This window comes from Synchiropus splendidus, chromosome 12, assembly GCF_027744825.2.
Source record: "Synchiropus splendidus isolate RoL2022-P1 chromosome 12, RoL_Sspl_1.0, whole genome shotgun sequence".
NCBI classification, from domain to species: Eukaryota; Metazoa; Chordata; class Actinopteri; order Syngnathiformes; family Callionymidae; genus Synchiropus; species Synchiropus splendidus.
Window position 1 is genome coordinate 19,264,150 of NC_071345.1, and position 19,717 is coordinate 19,283,866.

The following is a 19,717-nucleotide window of genomic DNA, read 5'->3' on the forward strand; positions in this document are numbered from 1 at the left end:
CAACCTTTTAATAATATGCACTATTCTTTCACCATGCAGCTTCTCGGAAACAGCCAGGACCCTATGAGGTGGTCTTCCTTGGGGAGACCGATGATAGCCCAGGAGTAATGGTGTGGAGGTACCCTGAGCCTCGAGTCTTAACCTTTGTCAGGATCACCCCTGTACCCTTCAACACCACAGAGGACCCTGAAATCAGCACGGCGGACCTGGGTGACGCCTTACAGGTAGGAACTTGCTGTTCTTTACTCATTGTTATTCTGTTTTTATTAATAAATGTGCAGAGCTAAGGATGAGCCTGATGACATGTTCACCCCATCTTCACACATCTGTTTGAGGTGGTAATGTATATTAATCACTCCAAAAACATGAAACTGAACACTTGATTTACTCTTCTTAAGGACTGATAAAATGAGATTGCATGAGTGTTGTTCTGCTGGTGGAAAGAAGGAGAGAAAAGAGATGTGACTTGAGAACTGCCCCCTTACTTCTCTCTGCTTAGCTTCACCTGCAAGGGAGACAGAGTAATAAAAGCCAAAAGTGGGCCGGGTGCTGTTAGAATTCCCATGAAATAAATCATCAGAACTACTCATGACTACGTGTTATTGAATGACAGAGACCCCCGCTGTCCCACCAAACATGTAATACATGGCGAGACATCTGGGGAAGTAATCTTGCTTGCCCTGGTGTGTGAAAAAGCCAGGTGTTGTCTGACCCAAAGGAGCTTATATTTTTTGGCAGACGGTTGCAAATACTGCATCTCAAGTGGTGGAGAGTAGGAGGTTCGTGGGCTGTGACAGGGTACTGCACATCCCTCACTCACTACTATCGCTCATCCTCAGCATTTCACTATGCTATTGGTTTTTTAGTCAGACATGCATTCTCAATGACAGGCAGCATAACAAATCATCTGCTTGGGTCTTCAGCTTCCAGATTTTCCAGGTTGAGGTTGCTCACTTCACAAACATCAATGCTAAGCTTCATAATCCGACCAATAAAACACTTGTTCGATTGAGATCTTCCATTCTCTTTCCCCAAATTTGCCTGTGGTTGAGCTGCCAAGTATGTATTTTTAGGTATAGAGAATAAAAGGATTATTATTATTATATTATATTATTATATTATTATTATTACCCCCTAACCTACTTAGACTGGTTGTGGCAGTTGTGGTTGCTTTAACCTGGATTTTAGATGATAAAATCTGTGATGAATCAGAATGACAATGAAGTGTACAACATTGGCACGGGCATTGAATTTAAACTGAAAAAAACAGATTGAATTTTGTGACAAAACATTGCACTCAAGTCACTTTTAAATTAGTCCCATAAAACACAAGACACAAGTAGTTGTATTTTTCTCCCACATTTCCAGCATATGATGATCTCACTTGTAGAACTAAGCACCTCTTACTCACGTATTTCCTGCAACACCTGTGCACAACACAGAGAAGTTCACTGCCGGCTTGGGTGTGCAAGGCTGACCCATCAATAGAATCAGCTCTCAAGCAGAAAAAACAGCATAGAGTAATGCCAAATAAGTAGTGACACCTTAGTTGATAAGCTTGTCACGGCTGCCAGTAATACAAAGAAAATCCCTTAAAAAACAGCAGGCAACTAAACACGCAAAACTCTGTGGTCGCAGAACATCATCTGAACTTGCTTCACCAGCTCTGGGGTGCAACATGGCAATGGAGGCACTGGTGCCCAGTGAGCTGAACGCACTGAGATCTGTCCTAGGAATAAAATCGCATTGAAATAGGACCTGCGACTGCATTGGAATGTGGAGTAATGGAACAATACCAAACTGTTTCAAGTGTAGATGCTGCACCATGAAGCAGAATGCTGCATCTAAGATATAAAAATCTGAAGTGACAATGGCAGCAATGGGTGACTAGGGTAACAAAGGAAAATGAAAGAGTGTGATTGGTTCTTCGCAACAAGAACGTCAGCCCATTTAGCTGAGGCCTTCTACAAACACAACATGAACATGGACTTACATGTATTTGACAAGCTCACGCACACATAAAGGCGAGGTGATTGTTGCAGATTCACGTTGACTGCTGTTGTCCCAACTGTAACGTGTAAAATGACAAATCAAAAAATTTTCTTCCATTAGGAAAAAAAAAAACTAGATTTAAAATTAGATTGAAAATCATTCCTTCCATGAATGCACTGAAGAGAGGAAAGAGTCTTCATGATGATCAGACGTCATGTCATATTGAGAAAAGTCTGTGTGGTCCCAGAAAACCAGCTAGTGCAGGTGTGTATTAGAGGTGAACACCCAAGTGTGTGTCACGAAGAGCTTGAGATCCTAAAATATGTTTTTAATAAAACAACAATACGGATGTTGTTGTGATTTAGTAGAGCTGACAGTGGATATATTGGAAGGTGGAAGCTGCACATGTCCAACTCCCCAAAGAGGCCCCACAGCTGTAAAGGTTGTAATGACTGAAAGGCTGATTGGCCACATATTGAGTTTCAGTTTGCGAGTCATACTGGGGCAGATGATGGTAGAGATCCGAAGGTTTCACTTGTTTGTGAAGTGACAGTTAAGGAAATTAGGAAGAGATAGATGAATAGATGAATGAAGATGAATGGCCCCCTGGGAAGGGGCTGTCTGCAGAGATGGTCACAAGGAGCCGATGTGTAATAAGAGCTGTGTAAAAATACTTTGAGTTCAGGGGTGAAAGAAGTCATTTTTCACCAATGCTTGAGAACAAAGGCTTCCACAACTTTATTACAGGAGAGCCAACAGGCTCAGACAGATGTTTGGTCAGAGAAGAAACAGATTGACATCCAGAAGCTGAGGTTGTCTTGTCCCGTTCAAATCCTGTATATTATTTGCCAACACAATGATACCAGTTGTGGTGTGTTGTTTGTGCATGAACTATAACTACTATCTAACTATAACTGTTTCGACAAAGCTGGTATAGGTGGGAAAAATTGTATATACTGTTTCTGAAGTGTTGCAAAAAAGCAGTGGGAGAATACAGTCATCCACCAAGTTGCTCATTTTTTCCCCCCAACATTGTCCTGCTTCTATTTTTTTCTGTGTAATCAGATACCCTTTTCAGTATTTTAAATATGTTTGATAATTCTAAAAGTCCAGTCTAGCCTTCTCAAATTTGCTGCAGCACAGAAGTAACGAAGTGTTGTAGATCTTTCTGGAGCTTTCTTGACAGAGAGTGGCAGATGTTGCAAAAGACATGCGGAGCTGGACGGCCAGAACACCACCTTAATGTGGTCATGTACTCCTTGCCCCATAGTCAACGTGCCGTGAAAATTTCCTCCATGGCAGAGACTGCCCACATCAGCAATGTCGCGTTGGGCTCCATATTTCCCTTTCATTTGGACCACCCAGCCCACAGCACAACACAGAATTAAGACCCAAAACATCACGTTATTGTGCACTGTTCCGGAGGTCGAGGGTACAAATTGTGGGCTTCTGCTTTAGGTAATTTGCTTGAATATACCACTGTTTTGCAGAGCATGGTCAGTTATTCAATGGGCTTAATGTCTGTCTCTCACTAAATATTCACCATTAATCTTTCAATTATTTGTTATACAGTTTGGCATATAGTAAAAAAGCCAATCTGGCTATATGTTTTCATGGTTGTAGAGGATAGTGTTAGGGGGAGATGCTGTACGGTATGTCACGGAGAATAGGAGCCAGTTCCTGACTTAATTTCTCAGGCCTCTAAAATTACCATGCAGCTACGCAGAGATGAAGGTTGATAGATTTTGAATAATGGAAAGTCAGTCACACAGGAAAGGAAGCAAGGACGAAAGAGAGGGATTAGGCAGCAATGTCTTGTCATTCCTCTCTGCCATTTATGCAGTGTTTTTCCGATTTGGGATGTTTTATACCAGCAGGTGGAGGAAAAAGGTGCATGAAATCCATATTTCCCATGTCCTCACTCTCTCCTTATGTTTGTCACCCCTCTCATGGGTTCCCTCAGTGAAGGTCAGGTTTTGGGGCGTGGGGGAGGTTTCTCCAAGCCGTTCCTCTTTCTTGTCCCTAGAGCAGATCGTATTTATAAAATCAAGATTGCCTGCATTTAAATAGCTGTGGTTTCCCAACTGGTTCCAGTATCTCAAAGGGGGGAATTCAAACCTCCTTCCATTACTCAAAGTCAAATTGCTGCCTGCACTGTTTTTGCACGCTTTGGATTGGGAGTGTCAGAGTGACGAGAAGGGTGAGAGCTGAAAACCTACAGAGCCCCCTACTGTATCCACAGGCTCCCACCTGTGGAGGGCCTCAATAATGGAAAGAGAAAAGAGAGAGAAGTGACGCTGCATGGCCCTGTGCTGTAATTCATAAGCTGCTGTCCTCACTTTTCTTTTTCCATACTTCTAATCTGTCTTACCTTCCGTCCGTCTCTCTGTGGGGCTCTGATTCCTGCGTGTAAATACAGAAGCTATGATTCACCGTGACCCCAGCTCATGGGAACTGAAGGGTGCGTTTGTAAGAAACAACTTGACGTCAGCTTACACAAAAACAAATACATCCTGCTCTTGCGTTTTTTTCACCCAATGGAATTCACATGTATAGGATTGATCTCTCAGTTTCTTTTCAGCTAACACCACACCATCTGCTCCCCTGCTGTTGTTTTCGTGCCTGGCACTGTAGGACACTCTTTTCATGTCCTTGCTTCGCCATCATGGCCTTTCTGGCTCACGATCAATATTAATAAAGTTTTGTGGCCTGAGATGAACCAGCACCCCTCAAGCATATAACCAGCGCTGCAGCTGTGACTGTATTGTTGTTATGAGAAACAAAGGTCGGCAACAGATTTAACCGTCATGTTTCTGATTACTTCATTAGGTCGAATCGATGCTTATTGAAATCCAGGCGAAGTCAAAAGGCTGTTAACTTGGTTTTGCCTCAGCTCCAATCATACAGAATAGTGTTTCTCAGAGCTATTGTATTAGTAATAACACATAAACAAATCCTCACTGTGTTTAGTCGATGATAAGTCAGGTTTGTCAGTCATGCTGCCTTTTCATTTTGGCAGAAAACCTTACTGTCACCCATCTTGGGGTGCAAGGTAATATTGTTACACTCAAACTCACCGAAAAGCATGTCATGTTCCATTAACTGTTCCCTGATGCAGCGGTATTATCGCTATCGGTATCACTCCGCCCAGATATGATGGTGATATCTCAGTTGACTGTCCTTTGGGAGGACTGGATGGACAAGGCCAATGACCGCAAGAGGGTCAAATACTCTGGGGCTCACCACAGAATGCCGGAACAATGTTTGGAAAGCCTGCTATTAGCCAGTCTTGGATACTTTGCAGGGTACTCACTCCACAGAGTGCTCGAACTCCTTGGTATTACACACTCCCCCATCCATCACCAAGAGGTTATTTGAGTTTGAGCTGTATCCAATATCCATCCAATATTATTATTAGGGATGCTCTGATAGATCGGAGACTGATCATGATCGGCCGATTTCAGCGTGACTGTGAACGATCACTACCTTGCCGATCACAACAACGTCTACTCCTCCCTACTCGCTGCTCACTGGGCAGCAGCATGTCTGCTGTGGAGCTTCTTTCAATCTGCGTTCTGCTGCACATGCACGGGAAAACACTGTGCAGAAAAGCGTGTTAAAGTTAAATACGCTATTTAAAGCAGTAGCACTTAATGGACGTTGGAGGCTCATGAAAGTGAGATCGCTGGTTTCTCAGCAGCTCTTAGCACAGCTACTGCTAAGCAACAACCTCTGGTCCAAGCGCAACATTTGGAAGGGTAAGCAAATTGCCCAAGAGATAATCCTTAAAATCCAAGACAGATGACCAGCCTTTCTCGGGTGCCGTTTACACGGACACAGAAACGGCCAGATCCGTCACAGTTTTGGAGTTGGAGTGGAACTTTCATAAATGCGGTGCTCTCTTTCTGAGTCCCACTAGTATTGGCAATATTTCACAGACATAGCAAAGTCTCAAGAGACTCTCGCCAAACTGCAACATCTCACATCGAAATGAAAGTTTTTCAGTTCTCCTGACATAAGAGTTACTACATTCTGCAAAGTTTTTCTATTTTTTTGGCTCCTTGAAGCGGTTATATGAAAACATGTCTGAATTAAAATGATTTAATGGTTCATGTTTTCACATCATGTACACAGAAGGTCTCATCATTTTGATTACAAGTTATTTTCAGTCCATGTGATCGTATCAGTGATCTGTGCCGATCGGCCCTCTGGCTGATCTTTATCGGTGATCGGCAGCAAATATCCTGATCGGACCATCCCTACTTATAATATGTGGGGATCAGTTTTCTATTGTCATTCCTGAATAGGATATGTATCGTATGGCCAGAATCTTGTCAACACACAGCCCTACACCTGTCCATGTATCTGTGTTTAATCTATGTATTTCAGCTTATCCAAGCTTTGGTCAGGTGAAGACAACAACAATAATGAAGTCTTTTATTGAATCACATTTGATACAGCTATATAAAAAAGGCCATATAAGTAAAACATTCTACAAAAAATAAATCAGCATTTTCTTTTGAGAAAAAAAAGTATGGGTTAGAGATGGACTACTTTTTTTCTGATCTTCTCGCATGATTCTTGCATTGAAAGCCAGACCCACCTGGTACTGTACTTCACTCCTGTTAGCTGGCGCCTTAGCTTCATCGCTTGGTTCAAGTCCTGCTTATGTAAGTGGCAAATTACGTTTCTTAGGTTAAATGGTGTGATTGAGGTCCTTTCAGAACTTAGTTTGGCCTCACAGCAATTACAGATTGTGATGCAATTGCTCCAAATTTACATTCAACCGTCTCCTGTACATAAAGCATGTATTGGTGAGTCTGCTCTGTGTTGGGCCAGTGCTACTGAAGAAGTTCCACATCCCACTGTAACACTGTCATGGGAGCCCAGAGGCCTTCTGCTTCTCAGGTTTCCTGATGTCATAAGCTCTTACGGAGGTGATTGCGTTGATGTGCATGTCTAACACAGCAGGATCATAACAAGGGTGTTCAGTGGAGGATTCTTCTTCCAGGAATACAGGGGTGTTACCCTTTAATTGAATGAAAACGTAGTCTGATTTAGCCAAAAGAAAAGCCCCACCCCCCTTTGGGCAGCTAGAAAATCGGTCCATTGCAGTTATGCACAGGAGTGGTGACAAGGGTAACCCTCCATTCCCACTGGGACCCGGTAAAGCTGAGCTGGGACCAAGAACAACCCAACCAAATCTGAAAAATAGATTTCCATCTCCGTCTATTACTTAGTTTCCGGGGTTATTCACTGTGTGTTCTCTCCTGAATAAATGTTTGCTTAAGTTTATGTCAGTTCTATTTGTATGCTGTCTGATAAAAGTTGAACTCTTTTCTGCATCAGTGAAATAACAGATAGTATCGGTGGTGATACTATTAATTATGGTGAAGGCAGGGGGAGCCGGCACGAGGGGAGTCTTCAGTTGCTGACACATATTTGACTCATGGAGATGGTCGCACCTGGGCCCAGCATGGGAATTGAAAACAGTGTTTTGTTTTGGGTTGGCCCATTTTTGGTTGACTTCTTGGAGATCTTGATTGGTCAATCAGTTCCTTCAATATAACTCTGTGCTGAGGAGCAGTTTGTGGTTTGGCCGAGCAGACGGTGGGTGACAGGAATGGAAATCAGATCCGTGTATACAGAAAACTGCCAGCACTCTTGGATGTAAACCTATTTGTAAATAGTTTTGAATCCCCGCCTGCTTGAGAACTCCCTGAGACGCAGCCTTCCTGGCAGCAGAATCACCTCGGTTCAAAAAAGGCAGCCACAAATTAAGATAACCCATCAAGTGATATTGAACTCTGAGCTGTAACTGCCACACTCGTTCTATCAAGTCGGCGGAGAAAAGTAAGAGAGAAACCACTCTGCCAAGGGCATGACAGCGATGCAGGGTCACATTTTGTTTATCAGATAAGGTACACACACAATCAGACAAAGGAAAATAAAGCCAGGGAAACACTTTTCTTTACTCACATCCATGCGCACACCTGTGTATACTCATATGTATACATTCATATTGTCTTTCATACATGCGTGTTGAAGAATTCCACATGAAAGTATATACATAATCCCTTTGACATATACACAGGTGCCCTGAACTACTAGGTGCCAGAGGCCCGACTCAACAGAGCCAAGAAATGATTTCACTCTTTTTTTCTCTTTTATCATTCATCTCAACAGTATTTAACTACCATCTGGAACTCTCGTGTATCAATATATTTTCCAGATGTGTCTGACAAAATGGAAACTCCTTGAATATAGCAATGTTTTCTTTCATTCACCTGTCTATGAGTTATTTATCCTCTCCCTACCTGCCGACCTGTCCACCCAGCGACTCATGACATGGCAATATATCCAGTTATTATACAATTCAACATGGACTAATGGCTGCCGTTCTTGTATTTCAGTCCTCAAAAATGAAATGGAGAAACTTGTGGTCATCATGTTCCAATGAACGTAGCAAATATGCATGTTTCAAAATGACAAATCCTGATTGTTAGGGCAAGCTACTTAAGGGAAGAGAGAGAGGATAACATTTGCATTGGCCCTATATATATACTCCTCTGTCCTCACCTTTGAATCCTTTTTGATCGAGTCTCGTCCTTGATCCTTGGCTTTCATGGATCTTTCTAAAGTGAATTTCTGCTTGTTCATATTGAGGCCAAGTCATAGGCTCTCGCATAAAGTAAAAAACATCTAAGACTGCTATTCTGTGAAGGTTCTGGTCAGTGTTGTCACGGACCTGGCTTCAGTTGCAGGTCCCTACTATTGTACTTCATTGTGTTTTTTTAATCACACTACTACGGTTACCTAATATCAGGGGTTGGCAAACCAGTTCCCAGAGGGCCGGGCTGATGCAGGTTTTTGTTCCAACCGATCAAGCTCATGCAGTTTAACCAGAGTCTGCAACTGAAACACCAGACTAACAACTGTATACACTCCTAAGCCACCTGACTGAATGGAGGTGATGTAAAGGACAAGAAACCTGCACCCACTGAAGCCCATGCTGGAACCATTTCGACACCCCTGACTTATCTGTTCCTTTACAGATAACATCCTATCTTAACTACTATTGCTTTCAAATGGAACTACATAGATTAAATATGGAAAATAATTTTCTGCAAATACTAAAAATGAAAAGGCAGCACCACATTTAAGTGCCAGACAGCCGGGGTTTGCTACTTTCCCTGTCACCGGTCATCTCTCAGTAGCACAGGTGGTCGAGGAAAGGCCTGGTTTATTTCACACAGGGGCACATTATTTATCCCTTTTTATTTTTGACACAATGTAAATGCAGCAAATGGAGCTCTTCTAGTCATCACATGATCTGAGAACATTCACATAGCTTGATTGTTATTCAGTGTGAGAAACAGCTCCAGGACTTGGATGCTAATGGCTGTCTTGTACCGCACAGTTGCCCGGTGTTTAGTTATTCTGCGGTCATGCAGCGCTGTAATGGAGATGAGATCTCCCCTCGCTGCCTTGGTGGTCTGCGGTCACAGTGTTGGAGCTTTTTCCGAGTTTTGGAGTAATTAAAGATCGTTTTGTCTAAAGCGAATAAAAAAAAAAAAAAAAAAATCAAGGTTTCAGTTGAGATGGCTCATTCTTCCTGCAGGGCAGGGATTCCCCACATCTTGAAAGGGTCAGCGCAACATCCTACGCGTGATGATTAGCAGATCCCGGCAGTTGTTTTATTCTTTATGTCTAACTGGGGATCCAGCTCACATTTAAAAGGTCTCTTTGGCCTGGACTGAAGTGATGAACAGCGAAGTGATACAATAGTGAGAAAGAGAGCAGGCGGGATTTGAAACCTCAGTAAAAAGCTGTTACTTGATGGAACAAATCCATTGGCTTAGGGTCGAACTATTTGGAGGAAACCCTGGTAAAAGCATTATCTGTAACCCACCTGTCATCCATTGCTCTTCAGTTGACCCTTTATTTGTTTTTATTTGATTTGAAGAGATGTATTTTGTAAAGTCCTTCTACTATTGCTCTCGTATCAGTTTCATCTGTCGCAAGCAGAATATGAAATGAGTTGGTGGTTTTGGCTCTATTAAAAACTGATTTACAAAATGTTGATTTCAGTCTCAGCTTCAATCACAAATCAAAATTGCTGAATCGTAGAGAAGTCACAAAAAGGAAACATAACGCTGAGGTCATTTTCTTCTCTCAGGTACCATGTAGCCTTGAATACTGGGACGAGCTCCAGCAAGCTTTTGTTCCATATCGGGAATTCAGCCTGTCAGAGAGCAGTACTTGCCAACTGCAACTGCCCAGCGTCAGCCTCACTGACCAGCAGAAGGAGCTGGTCGCATCCGACCTGTGGAGGATTGTGCTCAACAGCAACAGTGATGGGGGCGACGAACAGAGGTAAGATGCCAAGTGTTTCTAGTTGCCTTTTAGCTGCATTACAATGATTTCGATATGTAAACTATACACTGAACACATTGTGTTAAGTTGAAAATTTGGATGAGTGTGTTCCTAAATGGATGGATATCTTTGTTGGTCCTCTTGAGTTACAGCCCCGTCCACAGTCAGTCAGTCAGTCAGTCAGTCGTATCTGCAAGTTCTGTGTCGTATCGTCCCTTTCATCCACAGGGATCCAGTGTTTTAGCTCACTGGACCAATACTTTCTGAAAGCAGGTCCATGAATGGATTCATTTGAAAACACTGGTTTCATGGGTACATCTGTTCAGAAGGACCATATTTTTTTGAAAAGGTTAATGTCACGACACACTTGTCCTCATCTCTTTCCACTGTAGTCAGTTTGCGACGGTCGCTATAGAGTAGTGCTCATTTGGCGCTTGTTTATTGGTAAACTAAACACAAAATCGTCAGCTAGTTTTTCATTATAATGAGCAGCAGACGATTCTTGCAAACACAATTCAGCAGATAATACTGTGGTGGAGTAAACATTCAACAGCAGAGCCACTGAAAACGCAAGGGCAAACGTTAATGTTGTTGTAGATGGATCTTGTTGCGGATGACCACAGATCTGCTAAAAACGTTCAAAATCACGCAAAACCCCACATTCTCACTCCCAAGGCACCAAACAGCGACTATTTTCAAGTGGGCTTTTCCATCCACTTTCTGTCCAGAAGTCAGCTGTCCACCTTACATGTTGGATGTTTCATGTTGCAGGTGTTTGAATGGTGTAAAATGTTTCCCCTCCCGCAGGAAGCTCCAAAAGGAGCGATTAGGGTTAGGGCATGCCCATTAAGGGGTCACGATCAGGAGCCTTTATCACTACCATAGTTGAGCTGAGGTGCTACACATACCAAGTGACATAACTGTTTAGAGCGAAAAGAGCGCCACCCCCCTGTCTTTCTTCTTTCTGCCCTTGGTGTCACGAAATGCTGCAGAAGATGAAACGTGCTTCAATTAAAAGCCTAATGTATCAATGCAACACTGACTGCTAACTTCAGCTTCCCTCTGGGATGCAAAGTTCCTCTTGAAAATCACTATTTGGTGCCTTTGAGTGAGAATGACTTAACCCTGGTTTCTCACCTGCCCTTTTTGATTCTTACTGCGGTTTGTGTTCAGCGTGATAACATCTCAACCTCATCATCGATTCACACCGACTTGTCTTTGTCCAAGTTCAGGTTGTTATGCTACCATGCTAGCAGAGTTTTCAACCTTCTTAAAACTCATGTGCCGGTGTCGTCTATTTAGTTTATTGTTCCTATAATGCACTGGCAAACCTAGCATGTACTATATTCATTTTAGGTGGCTTTCACTGGATTTGTCTGGACTCCTCAAACAGATCCATTTTTATGGCTGTTTTGTTCCAGATAGGAAAATATGCGTCCCCATGTGTGTATGTAGCCCCTAGTTTTATTTCCTGAAACCAAATCTCATTGCTTTCTGCCATTTCTTGTCTGTGAATTACTTTTTTCTTGTGGTCTGAACCCTGTGGCTTATACGTCGACACGGCTAATATATGGACTTTCACAAGCTAAAGCGTCATGCAGCCTTTATTTATTCATGTGTTTCATTTGCCTTAAAGCGCTCAAAAGGCTCTGTTTTCAACCGTGTGTCCAGAGCTCCGCCAACAGGGCCAATCTCCTGGAGGACCAGAGAGGAGAAGCAGCAGCTGAGACCGGCCATGGTGTCGGCACTTCAGACACACAGGAAAAACAGTGCATTTTAAGCGCTTTATTGTGGTTAAAAGAAGAAGGTTAGAAGATGATTCAAATTCGGGACATTGCTAAGTTTGTTTCATGACTCAGTCTCGATGCTGGACCCCATTTTCAAAGCTAGTTTAGAAGTGATCCTCATGCATTTTTAACCCAGGTGTACCACTTCTACAGCGCAGACATTACCACTGCACCCACAGTACGAACAACTGTATGAACAACTTCTTAAATTTAGTAGGTGTGGCTAATATTCCGCTTCACCCGGTAGTCCTGAAATTACGCTAAGCAAAGGCACCAGATGCGACGGTTGCAAATAGTCAGGCCTCCTCAATGAACATCTGGCATATCACGAAAAACTAAGCTCTGGCACGACCGTTTTCAAAAACCGTGGTATGAGAGACTGCTTTAAATCAACCGCAATGCCCCATGGCAAAGATGTGGACTTTTGAAGAAACTGTGTTTGGATCGGTAGTCCGAGATAATGAAGCTTATCACAGTGAAAATAGGAGGTTTGGAGTAATTAGCTTCATCCCAAAATTGTACAAGTAGATTGTCAGCAAAGGAAGAAATGTCAAATTATAAGTCGGAAATATCAACCTCTCAGTGGTGACGTTACCACTGAAAGATAAAGTAAAGAACAGCAGTGAAGGTGTCCACAAGCAACGTCACTGGGCACTATTGAACAAAAAGAATTCATTGGTCCAGTCTGAAGAGACCGTCGCCCGTTGATCCGAGGCTTCATGACTTGGTCAAATCTACGTTTACATACCCTGCTCTGGAAATCCCAAAGGACTTCATTAATAAACAACCAAAGCCGACAGTGAGCGTGGGGAAGAACATATTATTCTTTGATGAAAGTGATTGTTTCTGCACTCCTTATGGATCCCTCTGATCGAGTCGAGATGGACTAGTTGTTATATGACTGACTGGAATAAACTTCTTCTCAATCGCTGGAGAATTGGCTGCTACTGCCAAATGTAGCATGCCAAGTAATTATTCCAACAGTACAAAACTAAGAGACACGTCTGACAACGGTGAAGTGAGAACACAGAGAAGCACTGTACGAGCAAACTAGGACAGCAGCACAGAACTCTGCCAAGGGACTCTTTTCACAACTTAATCCTCAAATATGTCAAGTCTTACCTGGCGGCATTAAACATGTCTTTTAAACTGAAACATATTTAATATCCACTGTCACATGGAAGTTCATTGTGTTTGTGATTCAATTATAAATTGTTTATTTTTCAATCAAGTATTTTTTCTGTTCTTTTCTTTTCTTTTTCTTTTTTTGAATGATGACTCCAAACTCTTAACACTAAGTCTGCCTATTTGTAACCAATTCTCAAAGTCCATGAAAATCCATACGCAGTATTTTTTTAAGTGATACTGACTACAAACAATCACTGGTGAGCACATAACTTTTGCCACTACTTGATGGAGGTTTAAAAAAATGATGAGACCCAGTCTGAATGTATTTTCAAGTGTTGTACCTATGGCATTCCTATTTGTCACTAGCGACCAAATCATTGTTGTACTACTGTGCCTGATAAAGAATATTATAGAAAACTCTTTTGCAGTAGTTTGTAGATAACTATATACATTCAACAAAGCTTCTCAACTCTGTGAGGTCCAAGGTGCACTGAGTAGAACCAGCCCCACCGCCACTGCCGGGTTTGTCCTCTTACAATTTGTGTGCAGTCCATTAGAAGGAAAGAAAGGTTTGCACCCGTGCCGGCGAACATGAGGAGTTTGCAATGTGTCTTTCTGCGCACATCTGGTGTGCAGGAGCAAGAAGCTGGTTTGGAAGCCATTCAGATCCGGCTAATGAGATTTCCCAGCACACAAAGTGCCTGTCCGGGCCCATCCGGATTCCTTCCTGCTTACCTTGAGTGTATCTAATCGAGGGGTGCTGGTGAAAGTAGCATGTAGTAAAAGCGCCATCATCGGTTTCTTTAAAATGCCTCTCAGTTTGTTGAGTGTACTGGGATGGGTTGCTGAGGCATTGACATTTCTGTAATGTAGAGTTTCTCCTCTTAAATCTTACCTCAGCGTGCGGCGCTATCTTCTTACTCCATCTTAATCGCTTTCGTCCCCTGCACCCATTTACTTCATTGTAGGAAGTTTGAGCTGCCAAGCCCTCATTCTGTGTGGCTTGCTGAGCACCAGGGGAGCAGGGGGAGAAATGAGGAAACATGCGAGCGGAGAACTGGCGTGGGGGGAAAAAAAATTCCACGTAGTGTAAAGCAAAATATACATCTGCATTTCATTACAATCATAGTCCAAACATTACATTTCCTTTATGTTTAAATGATTTGTCTTTTTTGATCAAAATTGATTCCCATCTCCGTACTTTCTTGTTTCATCTTCCCTTCTTTAGTTTCCACCAGAAAAAATAACTTGGCTGCCCTGCCAACTGAAAATAATGAAAATTGTCAACATATGATGCTTATCTTTTAAGGAGCACTCTGCTGCTGCAGCCTTTTTCACGTTTTCCTGTTGAATCTTTCTCATGATGGATCGTGGTTGCAGCAAATTAGAGAGCAAATGGTCATTCACTTCAATTACCTTCCATTCAGCCTCATCAGCAATGACATGCAGTTCATGTCCAAGGAGAGCTTCTCCAACAAACTGCTGCTCTGATGGAGTACCTCCTCAAGTGAAGACAGCCTTCACGTGTTTTCTTTTGTTCCTCAGCTGGTCTCTTTCACATTCATTAGACTTTTTAATAGGTCTTGGATATCTGTTTCTAGTGGTTAAAATGTGTTTCAGTTTTTAGGTACGTTACTCTAAAGCCCTTGTTCACCACGACAAACATCAGTCAAGCATGTATGGCATTTTGAGGAAACATTGTGGCTCATTCATTCACCTGGATTCAATGTCTGGAGTGAAACTAAAACATTTGTTACTTTGTATGAAATACTGTTCATGGTCATTATGATATTCACTTTTTTATCTTGTGTTTCCCTGCAGTTTAGACAGTGACTGTGGATCTCAGTTACCCTGTGACCAACTAGTGTCGCCAATGGCTTTAGCTGCCTGCACCAGAGTGGACTCCTGTTTTGCACCGTGGTTCGTCACATCCCTGGGCGTGTCCCTGCAACTGGCCCGCTTGCAAATCCACCTGTGTCACCACCTGGAGCAGCTGGGTTCAGGTACCACTGAATATTGAAATCAAGCGATCGCTACATAGCACACTGATGTAGTCTTCTAAGTCTCAATTTTATCTTTGAACATCATTTATTTGAAGTGTAAATCTTAGCATTTTAAGTCTGTGTGTGTGACTCGTGGAAACACATGCAAACTGTTCTTGGGTCAAATCTGTGATCTGTTATAAATGACGTGTAATTCATCCACAGATGGAACTAAAAGTTATTTTATATCCTCTCCAGTTCCTGCTCAACGTCTTCGACCGTTCCTACCTGACAGGAAGTTACCTCAGAAGCACGAGTTCATGGTCATCGGTGCCCAGGATCCCCAGATATTCCTGCGGCAGTGGAACAATGGACCACATCACTGTCAAGAGTTCACTTTCTCCACACAGCTGGGCTGCAAACTTCTAGAGTATCGAAACCTCACGCACCTTCGGCTCCTTCAGCCTTGCACGATTCAGGTGAAACTGCTTTTCTATTCAGTCTGGACTAAAGGTTTTCAATATTAAGGTAAATCATCATAAAATATGGTTGAAATTGACGCCAGCCTTAATATTTCAGGGTCAAGCCACCACAACTTTCGGCCCACAAACCACTGTGTTGGACGCAAATGTGTTGGTGGATCCAGTTCTCCTCAGTGTCAGTCAGTATGCCATCCACACCCTGGACACAGCCCTTCAGAGCTGGCAACAGGTGACCTTCAAACTTGTTAACAACATCCATATTATCCAGCAGACACAATGGTGGAGGCTGATTTGTGTGCATGGGCCTCAAAGAATAGTGAGTCTTTAGACCCTGTCAGTTAAGTTGTGGCAGCATAAACAGTCATCAGCCAATTGAGGATAAATGTGTTTCATGTCCATTGCATGTATTCATAAAGGACTTGTAAGAAATATGATGTTTTGTCATAGTTTCTAGTCATCAAAATAGTATCCCTACAAGTGCAAGTCTTTATTCACTACGCAAGTCTGTTTTTTACGGCAGCTGTATCATTAAAGGAACCCTTTTTTGGCCCGTCCATGCATCTCAGCACCTGCACCTTTTGAACGAGTAAAAGGAACAACATGCTCTTATACATAACACTCTGCTTAAGATTGTGTGTCCCATATGGAGTCACAGCTAAACAAAGTCCATATGCAGTCGAGAGTTTCACTGGAATACCTTTGGTCATCAGCCAGTGGTAATAAAGTTTGCCAGAATTAGCTGCTCCTCTGTTTTGATGTGAAGTCTGAGTGCATTGTTTCCCAGCTTCTCACACTGTGACCCACTGTAGATTTACATCCCTCTGCTTTGCCCTGGTAGCCAGAAAACTTTTGCATGAAGCGAGGCCTGTGAAAACACAGTAACATTGAGGAGATCGAAAGTGCCAAGACCCACTTGTCTTCTGAACACACTCCCTAAGCATTCTGGAATCAAACGCCCTCAGCTGTGGCTGTGCTGACTCACATGCTGGCCTCTTGAGAGCCTTTTATTTGGACAGTTATTTTCTCCGCAAGATGATATTTTTCTCGACTGCACCAGCGTTTGACCTAAAGAAAATGTAATAAAGCATGTGTCATTAGTCATTGTGATCTCCCAGTTGATGCGCTTTTAATCCCGTGGCACTGCACACTCTAACGGACCATACTAAAGATGGATCCAATCTAACCCTTGATTCTTTTTCCCTGCATCATTTGGTGCAACAGTGTGTGAATGTTCCCCATTTCTGCTTGTTAGCTCTAAAGCATCACACAAATGTCATAATGTTTTTTTTATGTTTGGTTATCTTTGTATCCATGGAGGATTTCAACTCGCAAAGTGATTTCTTTTTTGCGGATGTGTATCTGCCAGGCCTCACAGGGAGGGTCCACAATGTGTCCAACTTGAATCCTCCCATGGACTAGAGTCACTCAGGTGACTTGGCTTAGCTGACAGTATTTACTTAAATGCTAATAGTTGGGTGTAATATTGGATGAAAGCATGAAACCACATCATGATTTGTCGAATTTCCCCTCTATGGGAATAATAAAGGCCGTCTATGTATGAGGCTCAAACAGGACCTGACTGGCTGCAGGTCCATGTGCAAGGCTTCACTTTAGCTTGATACATACGATGGTTGAGTTTGTTGTACAGCCTTGATTGATTTAAACAGCAGCAACCTTGTAACTTGTACATACGTTTTTAAGTGCCTCCAGCTTTCACCACTTTGCTGAACACAGGGGAAAAACATGCCGTAATTACAGGGCAACTTTACTGCATGTGGGTAGGGTAGCTGTGGAGTGAAGGGTAGAGAAGGGTCAAACAAAATCACACTCTGGTCGCTTAGAAAAAATGCTGCGCTAAAGGATGTCGGAATCAAGTAGTCATGTGTTGTGTGTTGAGCTGGTCAGTGGTGTTGGTCAGGTCATTTTAGTCCAATACAAATGGTTAGTGTAAGTTAATTATATTGCAATAACTGTGTAATAAGATTGCAACAACTATATTTTGTTTGTTGTTGCCTTGTTCACAACCTGGCATGTGACATGTCACACTGGCCAGTTGTTGTTGCTTGTGCAGTACCTCGCTCTGTTTTGTTTTCATTGATTTGTACCCTCAACCTAACCGCATCAGTTCATTGGGGTTCTGTCATGTCTGCAGCGTCCTTGACAATGTTCTTGGGATGTATTTTGGTTACACGTTCTTCAGAGTACTATAGTCTGTGCCAGTAGCTGCCATTAAGCTCCGACAGCAGCAGTAAGGGATCTTCCTGTGAACATGTGCGAATGTAATAGGAAGCAGTCGGAAATGTTATCTTTTTTTTCTTTTCTTTTTTAAAGAATGGATGTACAGAATGGCGGTAATTATTTCCGTGATTTTCGTGTTTCCTGGTGTCAAGGCAGGCACTCGAGCAGTCTCTGATGTGGCCTGTGGGGTCAGCACTGAACCGTGGAGAGGATTCCTGGACTACCACACAATTAAAACCTCACAAACCATGCACGGGCATTCCATAGAACCACAACCAGAGCAGCTGGAGCACTTCCACATGCATGGTAATAAATAGAAATGATAGGGTTCAGGGCTTCATTTATCACCATAATCACTTGCATTATATGCATGTAATCATGCCGACATGAACTTGTCTTTCATTCTTTGAGCCATAGCCACTGAGTGTCTAAGGCTGAAGAGCCTATGGTTTAAGTTTACTATTGAACAGGAGTATTAGGAGTATTAGTATCATTTTTTGTTTCTTGTTGTGCCCTAAATGGCCTCCAGCATCATTCCACTACAACCTCCATTTTCAATAGTCTTTCCCCCAGTCCCTCTGCTTCCAGCCCCAGGGAAGTGGCTTTGGTCGACCACACAAAATCCCTGTTGTATTTTCACAATCTGGTTTCTCACAGCAGCAGTATTTCAATGGCCATGTTTCCTTAGCGTTTCATGCTTGGTTCTCACAGCTCCCTCCTAAAACAGGTGTGTCATTACCACTGAGAGCAAGGTAACTCTAGATCGTATTCATGTTTTATTACTCGTGCACATGCGTCCCCATCACCTCCACTTCTGCTCCTGAGCGGCTATTGTCATTTAAGTTCATTTTTCCAGACATTTTACAAGTGTCGTTCATATCTGCCGCATCATTTCGGACCATGACACTGGTGTAATGAGATCTGTGTGGATTAGTGGAATTGATACTTGAGTCCTGGTAGGTCTGTCAGTGGAATAAGCTGTCATTTGTGCTCTTTAACAAGGTCAGCGTGTTGACTGCTTCAATATCTTCGTGTGCTCATAAAGTTCCGGCCAAGACTGAGAATAATTGTTATTGCTGGAGGAAGCTTTTGTGATGCGTCTATCGCATTACCTCATGAAAGGTGATACCATCAAAGCGTGGGATCCAAAGTGGCATCGTAAGATGGCAGCAGGAAGTTTGTAAATCGTAGTATTGAGCTCAAAAGGGAGCAGAGATTGCATTCCACAATAAAATTTCAACTCTCTGCAGCTGTCCGGTCTGATTCAGTATTTCTCCCTCTGTCTCCTCTACCTCGCTCTCCGGCTCACATCTATCATCGAGTCCTCTTTAAATGGTGTAACTTTTCCCATCCGTTTTCAATAGCATCAGCAACCCCAGGACTCTGAACGTGCTTGGCAGACAAGCACAGCGCTTTTACTGCCAGCGTTTTTTAACCATCAACCCCTCCGCGACTCAAACTATACAGCACTCCATGGTGCCTATTTGTTGAGATACTTGACTAGTTATTAAGCAACCACTTGATGCAGTCATGTGTGTGGAATGCTTGGGTGGGGTGTGTATGAGAGATCCCATCAGGGCTTGAAAGTCTTTGGAAGATCCTCAAAAACAATGTTACACTTATCTTCTATCCAGTTCAGATGCATAGGCTCTGGTGTGTACTTTCACGTGTGGACTTACTTCTAGCAACCCTTCCCATGTTGCATGCAAGCTAAAGTATGATGACAGTCGAC

The 19,717-nt window shown here is 42.7% G+C and overlaps 1 protein-coding gene across 5 annotated transcripts in view; it reads left to right on the forward strand.

The window, feature by feature from the left end:
* Nucleotides 1-19,717, forward strand: part of LOC128767966 (intermembrane lipid transfer protein VPS13B-like) — a 252,311-nt gene that overhangs the window by 192,536 nt on the left and 40,058 nt on the right. For all 5 annotated transcript variants that reach the window (XM_053880402.1, XM_053880401.1, XM_053880404.1 and 2 more), the window contains 5 exons: nt 40-224; nt 10,172-10,368; nt 15,105-15,286; nt 15,524-15,744; nt 15,845-15,976. In XM_053880402.1, the coding sequence (XP_053736377.1) occupies nt 40-224; nt 10,172-10,368; nt 15,105-15,286; nt 15,524-15,744; nt 15,845-15,976 (917 nt within the window). The remainder of the gene's footprint in view (nt 1-39; nt 225-10,171; nt 10,369-15,104; nt 15,287-15,523; nt 15,745-15,844; nt 15,977-19,717) is intronic.